General features: G+C 35.9%; 1 protein-coding gene across 1 annotated transcript; it reads right to left on the bottom strand.

The window, feature by feature from the left end:
• Window positions 1-2,694: 2,694 nt before the first annotated feature.
• On the bottom strand, window positions 2,695-11,273 carry LOC106768571. Its single transcript, XM_014653798.2, has 3 exons — window positions 10,744-11,273; window positions 9,399-10,640; window positions 2,695-3,325 (listed from the first exon to the last, which is right to left on the bottom strand). The coding sequence occupies exons 1-3, from the start codon at window positions 11,223-11,225 to the stop codon at window positions 2,719-2,721; spliced, it is 2,331 nt and encodes a 776-aa protein (XP_014509284.1). The 5' UTR covers window positions 11,226-11,273; the 3' UTR covers window positions 2,695-2,718.
• Window positions 11,274-11,509: the final 236 nt, after the last annotated feature.

The following is an 11,509-nucleotide window of genomic DNA, read 5'->3' as shown; positions in this document are numbered from 1 at the left end:
ACATGATAAGATATTGTTCATTTTAGGCCAAGCCCTCACGGTTTTGCTTTTGGTACCACTCCAATGGAAGTATCTTATGTGTATATTCATCTCTTATTTTATTTTTTTTATGTGAAACTTTTTTTATACCCAACAAAAATATCTTTAATGACAGTTTAGAATTTTAGCAGAAAAAAAAATTCACAGTTCAAGATTATCAAGTTTTTATTTCTGAACTGAAACTTTATTTTAAAAAGGTGTTTATATAGATTAAAAATTGTATTAAACTCTTTTTTAATCATTATCTAATAATATGAAATAATAAAATAGAAAGGAAAAGAGTGTTACAGAGAATTTGGCAAGGACAATTTCAAAATGCACATTAGTGTTGAAAATTTATATGTAGTATAGTGCTGCCTAACTGGCTGGTACCTACTTTCATCAAAACTTGTTGTTTTACTGTCAAAAATTCAAAATATGCATACAATGCTAATTAAATTTTATGCCAACCTTTTCAAATTTTGTAATTTGTGATTAGTCTACTCGGGAATTAAGTTAGAAATTAATTTTAAATGATACAAATTCATCGAAAACATAAACATATAATAATCCTAATTAGTTAAGCATTTCTTGTCCTAAATCTTGCTGGTGAAATAATAACTTTTAAATCAATATATTAATTATTGCAATTTTTCTATGAATGATCAACTGATTCCTAAAATTTATTGTTAATCTATAATTTTATTTCAAAATTTTTATTGAAAGTACTCATAACATAAAACTGGATCATTCAAACATTAAAGATGAAGAAGTTAAAAACATAGATTCTCCTCAGCACCATGATAACAAAAATCACTGCCTGAATGAGTTTTTCATACTTAGTGTGTTGAGACATTAGATATTTATAGTTTAAAGATTAAAGAGAACATAAATTAAGTATTTCATGCTACAGGCGAAAATTTTGAAAACCTGATTGAGAAAGTCAGTGTGGTACATGGCATAGTCTAGTGAGTAAAAGCTGACAACATTTAAATGATTTTAACACCTAATAGTCCCAGCACAGGAATGTTGAAGACGCTATAACTATAATATTTCTGCAAAATGATACAGTAATGGTGTTATAAAAGTAGGTGATGTTTAGGTAACAGACTCTTAATCTGCTCCATGTGGTGTAGACCCAAATTGTACAACTCATGTCTCCAAGTTTCAATTTTCACTTATAACGTTACCTTCCACTGGTTGCTACATGATATACTTAAATTGATAATGTGTGAACATTTCCTTAAAGACAAAGTACATTCATTTACTTGAGCTCTTTGTACATTCATATACCCTGAAGCGATAAACCCAAAAAAACAAAGACAGTCATGTTGCAACAAAGAGGTTGGTCCAATGTACAACAAGAAGGAGACGAAATGATAGGAGATTGAGAGTTGATTGGGTAGGCCTTGACTAAATTACTGCAACCTACAAAATCTGCAAGATATTGAGAAAGGGTAAGATATCATAGAAAGATAGCAGCCAAAGGATGACATATCACAACCAGTCTTTATTGTTGAGGACAAAACATGAGTTGATGATGTTACAGTGTGGTTTCATTTGGCATCAGACATACACGTGAACTAAACATCTCTTCTTTCTTCACTAAGGAGGAGAACTTTCCTTTCTCAAAAAATTAAATAGGCCTCTTTCGCTATTTTAATGTCATGAGAGAGAGAATGAGAGGAGTCCAACATAAGCATTAGAACCGTGGGCACGTAGGTTTAAACATGTTTCCTCATCTCCCAGATCAATAATTGCATACTCTTTCTCCTCTCTCTCTCTCTCTCTCTCTCTCTCCCCATCACTTCCTTCTCCTGACAATACATGCACTTCCATGCTCTTCTATATAAAATGTTTCAAGTGACCAATCTTCCTTATTTTCAATTTTCTGATCGATTACATCATGAGTTCTTCAATCTTCCTTCTATGCTGCCTTCTCGTATTCTCTTTATATTCCCTCTCCCAACACACAGGCTACACTCTAGATGCTACCGCAACACGCAAGTTGAGCATGCCAGCCCCACTCCACGATCACAAAACCCAGGTACGCTATTCTTCTAACTAAATCTACAGGACACATTCCTAAAGGGCATAAACCAAGCTTTCATCTACATGTTTTATCCCTTTTCCTTCTACTACTACTCATAGAAATATGCTCTTGCATTTGTTTTCTCATTGTTTCAACCCATTCCTGGTACTTGGCAGTATAAAATGCAGGGAGTTGATAAGGCAACGGAAAGTACCCCAGTAAACGAGGATTCCACGATACCAGATTATACCGGCAACAGTTACGCTCCCCATGATCTTGTCTATCATATAGATTACCATGGAGTAACAACTCATCCAACTCCTAAACATCCCAAACCATAGTCTTGCAACTTTAGTTTTGCATCACAAGAGATTTTATTCATATATGTATTCTGGTTCTTATCATCAATATATAAATGAAATGCGTTGTGTGCGAGAGAAAAAAAAAAGGTTTTGTTTACATACATACTTAAGCTGATTACATGATGCATTATTATATTGCTTGTGTAGTTTGCCCAATACATTGCACAAAACTTGTAAGCCACAGCCTGCAGTAACTGCTAAGACACTATTGCATTTTGATATCAGATCAACCATTCCACCAAATGAAAATGATCTCATACATTCTACGCAGAAGAAGTAAAGTTAAACACAAATAAAGCAGTAGTTTTATAATTTATCATGAAGTGAAATCATTCCATTAATATATTGCTTTCTGGTACTTCTATATTTCTGGAGCAGCATCCTGTGACTAGTTACAACTTCTTCAAATACCACCTCACTACAAAACCTTGACTTCACATTCAGAAAAAGAGCTTCTAATTTATCCTTGTGTTGGGCACACAAAGAAAGTATATCTTCACTCATGAAAGATTTATTGATGTTGTATTCACTGCTGGTTTCTTTTTCCATACAAAAAACCCAAAGCCATCGGATTTGCTGGAATGGATCTTCATTTTTGTGAACAGCAACCTCAATGCTACTTATGACTTCAATGAATCTAGATTCAGTACGGATTTTATCAATTAAGTAGAAAAAGGTGTTCCTCTGACTCTGAAAAAGACTGTCATAAACATCTGGCGGCAAGGAAACTGCAGCAGTCAAGCATGCTTTCCTAAAGCAAGGATCCAAATTGCTAATGATCCCAATGGCAACATGTAATAGATTCACAGACACTAGAAGAAGTTTTTGAGACAAAAAATTTGAGCCATCATAAAACAGTCTTTTCTGGTTTTCACTCCAGCGGTGAAGTGCAAAATGAGCTACTCCTCCCCACCTGTTTCATGACAAAAACACAATGAGTTAACTAAGATATTTAGACCATCAAAGATAACAAGCTTCATGGCTACAATATTTTGAACCCTAAAGTAGCAAGAGAAATCTTTCATTTGTAATGTGATGCCGTTTGCATCATTAACAGAGTGCACAGTGCCATGGAGAAAAATCTGCAAGATTTCTAATATGATTGATAGTAAGCTATCCTTCAACTCAATATTTATCAAACCAAGTTTCTTATTCTTTTTAATCACAAAATTGAACGTTAAAATAAGGGTTTAGATCATTGCAGTTCTTTGAGAACTGCACCGGATTGTCATCCACAGTGCTTATAGTCTCTTCAATCATTTTCAAGTAATCAATATGGGGCACAAATATAACCTAAAATCCAGCAATCACACACAATCAAAGGAAAAGGAAATTTTAAATAAAATAGGAAAATAATCATGAATAAATAAGAAGACCTAATGATTAAATGATCTTCCCAAAGAAAAGAAATCAATTATAACATATCTCATATTAACCAAACATAGTAAATCTCACTTTCAATCTTCATGTGGTATAGAGGACAGACCAACCAGAAGATGAAAGGTTGAAAAATTATATACTCATCCTTATCAATAGAGTAATAATTCACACAGGCATCATTATTACATAAAATACTAGAAAAAATGGTCCATGAACCACCTTTCCAAAGACATGTGTCTAAAAGCCTGCCCATATGTCCTGCAGACTTGTCTAATTTTAATAATTGATTTTAGTGTGGGTCATTCCACATGCATTGCTTCAGTCTTCTGCTTCAGAAACAACATCTATCACATAATTTTTAATCAGCAAATATAGAGCAATATACACCTTCAACTTGAAGGAACAAAAAGTCACTAATAATGAAAAAAAAATGCATTCATAATACTTAACATCAATGAAAATCATGAGAATTAATTGCTAAGGAACAAGAGGTGTTAGATGATGTTGCTGCAAGCAATATTTTGTGATGTTACAACAGACCAAACTCTGACAGTGTTAGTGGTTCAATCGATACTCAATAGGTCGTCCTGTGCTCCTGTAGAATTTGATAACCAACCGATGGAACTTAAGGTCAGGAGCAAAACAGCATCACATACTTAAAAATACAAATAGTCTAAATATTTAATATCAGTAATATCTTTATTGCATATTTAAATAAAACTAGAAAAATAATTAATTTATGGGAAATAGCTGGTCCCTCCCCATGGATGTAGGCCCATGCTTATCGCCATTGTTATCGGACGAATGGCCTACTGGTTCCATTTAGTCAAAGATGGACCAGATTTGACTGGACAGGAATGATAGCATCAAGATCTGACCACTATCATAACGGTTTATTGATTCAGAATTTTTAAAACAAGCATGTTTGCCAACGAAAGTGGACCAGGACTGTTAAATGTATAGTTGTTGATGTAGATAATGTTTTTTCTTTTTCAGAACGAAACTTCTAATTTCCCATTGAAGAAAGATAAAAAAGAATCGACAATGATATTATCAAGTATTACTGAAATCATATGTTGTATCATATAATTTGATCACTATAAGCATTAAAAACATCAATTAACTGCATTTGTATATCAACAGAACAGACACATTATATTTGACAGTACAAATATGACATTCATCCATGGGCATGGGAGATTGATGTGAACCATTTTCTTCCTAGCACCAAACCTACTGGACTGGAGAATGGTGATACAGGAGTTTGTTACAACATAATACATTGAACTAAGCTCAATTCTAGCAGCAACTCTCTGACAGTAAAACAATACAATGAGCTATTGAAGTGGCCAGAGAAAAAGAGAAATATAAAATCACACCATATGGAGGAAATTGCGGCAGGCATCAAAGAAATATCTAAAGATTCAGCAATAACTTTGGAATGATTACCTCTATGTTTCCCCTATCCTATTTTTGCAGTAATTCTTTTTCATGATTTTCTATTTTTAAAAGTAGTACTTTGAAAACAAATTCAAGCTACCAACCAGATTCATAATCCTTGGCAACATACATCATCCTCATTTTTACTGTCAGTCATTGACCATGTGTTTGTTTTCCATTCACTGCTAATGGGAGATACCCATTGGTCACAGGCCACTTGATCTAACCGCTAATTCCTGGCATAGGCCTCCTTCCTCTGGTGGGACGCACATAAATGCTTGAATATCATCTAGATGTAGAACATCTAATTTATTAGAAAAAGGGCCTATAAATATGTTCTACAGAAAATGTTTCTGCTAAACTATTCTCTTGGGTTTTATCCATAATTTTTGCATAAGGAATTCTTCTTTGATTCAAATTTCAGATTCTATTCTTATATTTGTGACTTGTGAGTTATTTGCCTTTTCTATTGAAGCTCTCACATTTAAATGGATGCATCATCCATCACGAAATAAAATGGAGTATACCAACGTTCTATACAGCCTGATTTTGTGTCCTTGCACTCTACATCCTGAGAAGCTGAGATTTAACCAATAGATAAGTATAACTGTGTGTGTACCTATAGCTTATCTGTTATTGGAAATATATGCTTTAAAGTTTTGTTTTACATACAACTAATGCACGTGACATCATGCAATTATGGCAAAGTTCTGCAAAAGCTATGCTATATGAGACGTGTAAAATGATATATCTTCCTTTTTTCACTCAAATATGTTTTTTCCTACCACAACTGCATTCCTTTAATGGAATACAAGAGAAAGGGGCAGGTATAGATATAACATTATGATTGCAGAGCTCTGATTAAACAAGTGCATTTTAGGAGAAAGTAGTTGGGCCACTGGATTGGTCCATTTAAGGGTAGTTTTTTGTTATAAACCGTAAATCTGTTACGATAAAAGGGTTCGATGGAATACTTCGGAGGATTCTTGAGAATAAGAAAGTTGTAAGGAGCAGAGCAAACCTCTCAAAATATCTAGAACTTGCGCCATTCTCTGAGAGAGATATTCCCAACTAATCAATAAAGAATTATCTTTCCTTCTCTCTTTGTCAAGAATTCTATCAATTGGTATATAAAACAGTTGATCTGGGAATTGCAGGTGTTAGTTGTGGCAGATTCTTGGAGCTTTCTTGCTCAGAAATTGGTGGACTCATCATAGCGTCAAACAAAGAACTTGAATAAAAAATGGAGATGCAACAACGTCAGGATGAGGAACAGCACCTGAACAAGCAGCGGTTTGAAGTGATGGAGAAGGGAACGGAATATTTAGAAAATGATGAAAAAATTGACATCATAGAAGAAACAATGGTGACACAAGTGGACATGTGCCGCTGACTGGACCTTCAAAATATGGCTGGCCTCACACCCAAAAAGGCTCTTAAATTATGAGGAAATCTTGGTAACCAACAAGTAACTGTCCTTGTAGACAGTGGTGCCACTCACTATTATAACTCACAGAACCTAGTGAAAAACATGAGGGTCCCTATTTAAAAACCCGTAAATATTGGGTTAAGTTAGGAGATGGCTATAAGGAGAGGAGAAGGGGATGTGCTCTGAAATGAAGCTCCAATTACAAGGACTAGAGATTCAGCAAAACTTTTATTTGTTTGACTTACATGGAGTTGATAGTGTTCAGGTTGGAACGGTTAGAGGAATTGCCAAGATCAAAGCCAACTTCAATGAGCTCATAAAGAAGTGGTGCTTAGAGGGGATCAATCTCTCTAGAGGCTTCTGTTTCAGTTCAAGCAATGGTAAAGATGATGAAGGAGTTACAGCACAGGTGTTTAATAAATTGTTTTTATGGCCGAATTAAAAAAGCAACCATAGGAGCCATGTCCAGAGACTGTGTAGCAGTTGTTGCAGGAGTTTGCAGAGGTTTTTGAGGAGCCTCAATGGCTGTCTCCTTCAAGACATAATCATGCCATTACCTTGAAGGAAGGAGCTTCAATTCTAAACCCGAGACCATACAGGTATCCACACTATCAGAAAACTGAAACTGAGAAACTAGTCTGTCAGATGTTGCATGCAGGAATCATTAGACTGAGCATTCTCAAGTCCTATCATTTTGGTGCAAAAGAAGGATGGAAGTTGGTAATTTTGTATTGATTGCAAATACTCTTAATACTATGATCATTCCTGATAAACCCCCTACACCGGTGATAGATTTGTTACATAATGAATTAGTAGGGGAAACCATTTTTTCCAAATTTGGCTTTAAATTAGGATACCACCAAATTTGGCCTTAAGAAGGCACCTACCTTTTAATCCCTTGCGCACGACATGTTGAGTCCATTTTTGAGGAAATTTTCATTCACTATGCCAGACATTGCCTTTTTTGTGAGTCTAGTAAGCCAATTCACGCACCAACAAAAGGAGACTCATTTACAAGCAACTCTTAGAATTATTCAGTATTTAGAAAAGACTCCAAGAAGAGGGGTTTTATTTAAATGAAACAATAGTGCAAGTCTTGAAGCATATATAGATGCAGATTAAGCAGGGTCAGTTGTGGATACGAGATCAACTACTAGATGTTGCACCTTTCTTGGTGGAAACCCAGTGACTTAGAAGAGAAAAAAAAAATGTAATAGTGAGATCAAGTGCTGGAGTAGAATTTCAAGTTATGGCCCAAGGAATATGTGAACTTCTATGACTGCAGACTATATTGGAAGAAGTGGGATGAACCAATGAGGTCATATTGCAATAATAAATCTGCAAGTAGTATACCTCACAACCCGGTGCAACATAATAGAATTAAACATATTGAGGTGGACAAACATTTTCTCAAAGAAAAGCTAGACAGTGGCTTGATTAGCATCCTATATGTTCACTGAAAATCATATTGTGATGATAATAAATCTGCGAGTAGTGTAACTCACAAACCAGTGCAACATGATAGAATTAAACATATTGAGGTGGACAAACATTTTATCAAGGAAAAGCTAGACAGTGGCTTGATTAGCATCCCATGTGTCCACTCAAAATCAACTTGTAGACATACTCATCAAAGGGCCAAATTGCATTAGCTTTAAAAGAATTATATCCAAGCTGGGATCGAAGAACACTTACTCACCAGTTTGAGGGGAAGTGTCAAAACCATGTTGCTCATTATGTATTTTAGGAAGTTTTTTTATCTTATCCTTTCTGTAATTTTATTCTATATTACAGTTGCATCTTGCTATTAAAGCAAGGATAATGTATTTAAAGGCAATCACATATTACCGGGATTTGTTTCCTTAGAATTAGCTCTTTATATTTACTAAAGTAAAGAGCAGGTTCATGTATTAATTAATAGGACTAATGGCCTCATTATTGAAATACAAAAGAAATATATTATTCTTTCTAAATTTGAGAGAACGCATGGCATGAACTTTTGGGCCACTCTACCACCAGTACTGATTGAGGAATTGGAGTTAAAACCCCAACCAGAAGATGTGTTAGCTATTAGGTATGGAAATCAATGTGCAACAGAAGTTCCCCTTCACCGCGAGGATCTTCCTTCCAGTGAGGATTCATGCGAACAATTTGCAGCCATCCAGAACAGCTTTCCCTCATTTCCCCTTGAGGACCAGGTAAAAAACCTTGGGAGAGTATTGATAGCAGCCCTGTGATTAAGCAAGTGTATTTTAGGAGGTAGCTTGATGGTCCCAATTAAGGGTAGTTTTCTGTCAAGCTGCAAATCTGTTAATGGGATACTGTTGAGGGACTTTCTAAGAATTAGAAAGTTGCAAGGAGTTGACCAGACCTCTCAAAATATCAGAAATTCGTGTGATTCTCATTGGTAGATATCCCCTATTAATCAATAAATAATTACCTTTACTTCTATCTTTGTCAAGAGTTCTATCACCTTACCACATGACATATGACCATCAGCTAGTTAAATATTGTCAATTTCATTGCATGAAGAAAGCAACAAATAACAGAATTTATAACCACAATGTTAAATAAAAAAGACAAAAGGAACAGAAAAAGAAAAGGATAAAAGGAAATAATATAGAAGGCCATAATAAAATTAATAAAGTTGTAGCAGCAAATGAACAAAGGAAGCTTTATAAAAAAAGTTAATGTATTTGAAACAATAAAAGGTTAGTTGAAGTTAACTTTTACTTACTCAAAAGGAGGTTCAACCTCAATACTAAGGGTAAGGTGCAATGAGAACCCAGGAGAACCATCACCAACACCAGATTCTGTATATGCTTTGTGCGGAAAACCTCTGGGAATGTATAATATATCACCTTCCCTGAGAATGAACTCTCGCCTACCAGCTTTTGTACAGTCAACAACAGAACCAAGTAAATTATCATACAAGCGAGGTAACAGCTGACTGGGTGGAGAGTATACAGTCCACTGCTTGGAACCAAAAATCTGGCATACAAATACACAGTGGTCATCAAAGTGACAAGCCAAACCCTGGGAATTAGGGGGGGTTAAGTACAAGTTAGCACCAACTGAAGGTTGACCAAACATACATGCTAATGTATCTGCAATAGCCGAAATGCTCTGATATCGAAACTCCAGACCACGCAGAGCAACAGTATACCCCTCGTTATATGCTTGCCCACATTTTAAGATCTCATGAAAAGTAAAGTACTGAGGTTCCTTAACGCAGCTTGAGTTAAAGTCCCGAAAGTAATGCATTTCTTTTGTTGATTGCATCTCTGTTTTGACAACACGTATATCCTGCTGGTAGACTATAGGACAGCCAAGTTTATCTTTTGCCTCATCCAGAAAATTAAGTATGTTTTGTTCATCAGAGGCAATAGGAAAACAAGCCACTAATCCTTGAAGAATCGAGGAAAGAAGAGAAGGAACGCTCCCTTTCCAGCTCAAAGACTGAACAAATGCACCAAACATATCATGCATATCTGGATCCCTCATGGTCCTCGCCAGCAGAAAAGGGGAAACCTCCCAGTAATTTGATATAAAATCATTAAAACTAGTATCACTCGCACCAAAAAGACCTCTTTGAACCACTTCAAAAGACAAAAAGCCAGTAAGTTGAGAAGCATTAATGGAGAGTCTAAAGATGCATTCTGCAAGATTACTAACTGTAATGCCACTCTTACAAAGATGCCCTTCTTCATTACACTTCCCAGCACCTTTGATCACCTCTTGATCACTCACTCTCACCCTTATCTGTTTCAAAATTCCCAGGAATGCTTCAGAAAGACTTTGTGGGATACCCTGTAGCTGCTCAGCTTCACAGGCATTGATAAGAACAACAGTTGCAGTGAGAAAAACCAGTAACAGTTTATCTTCCTTAATCCCAATCTTAAGAGAGCAAAAACTTCCACCACCCTCAGACCATAAACAGACGCATTCCAAACCATCGAAAATCTGAAGAAACACAAACCTAAGTAATGTCAATTCAATTGTTCAGTCATCCATCACATGCTTAATTTAATAAACTTCAAAGAAAAACAAAAAGTAAAACGACACACGGCGTAAATGCTTACATCAATTTGTTCAACGCGGAAAATTTGAGCAATTGTCGTCGGGCGCAGGTGGTAGTGGAAAAGTCTAAAATGGCATTGCAGGCAGATAACAAAACCTTCCTTTTCCGACTGTGCAACAGCGAGATTAGTCCCTTGACGGTTTCAGAATCAGAAGCGATTTCCTCGTTGGCGTCGAAGGAAACGAGCGAGGCGGCGCCGATAATGTCTGCCGCGAGGCACACGATTTCCACCTGCGTGGAGCGGAGTAGGGTTGGGAGCAACGCCAAAGTGGACGTCAGCGAGGTCTGCGAGATGAGAAGCGAACGGCGAAGTTTGAATAAACATTTGTTGATGAAGATAACAGAGTTGGGTGTGCTGCAGAGTGATGCGAGTAACTGAGCGAAAATGGCATTGGCATCTGAGGAACGAGGACGGTGAAGTTCACGCGCCGAGGGTTTTTCCTTCCTTTTTCTCTTAATTCTATGATTCTTCTTCTTCTCCATTCTTCTCGCCACGGACAGAACCGTTTGTTACTTTTTACTTTCATTTTTTTTATGTTTAGGTCTCCCTTTTCGTAGGTTTTTTCAAAAGTTCGATAATATTCTATTTTTCGCAAAAACCGTACATGTTAGTTATTTTTGTTTACGGCATTAAAAAGATTAACGGTAGAACTGTCTCATTGGCACAAATTTGATGAGTTGGAAACTTATTATTGACGTGGCACTGTGACGTTTTATATGTGTTAAAATAAACTTAATTTAAAATCATGTGGAATATTTAAAAGATA

Source organism: Vigna radiata, chromosome 7 (assembly GCF_000741045.1).
Source record: "Vigna radiata var. radiata cultivar VC1973A chromosome 7, Vradiata_ver6, whole genome shotgun sequence".
NCBI lineage: Eukaryota > Viridiplantae > Streptophyta > Magnoliopsida > Fabales > Fabaceae > Vigna > Vigna radiata.
The sequence above is the reverse complement of the archived record's forward strand: the minus strand, read 5'-3'. Positions and strand labels throughout refer to the sequence as shown.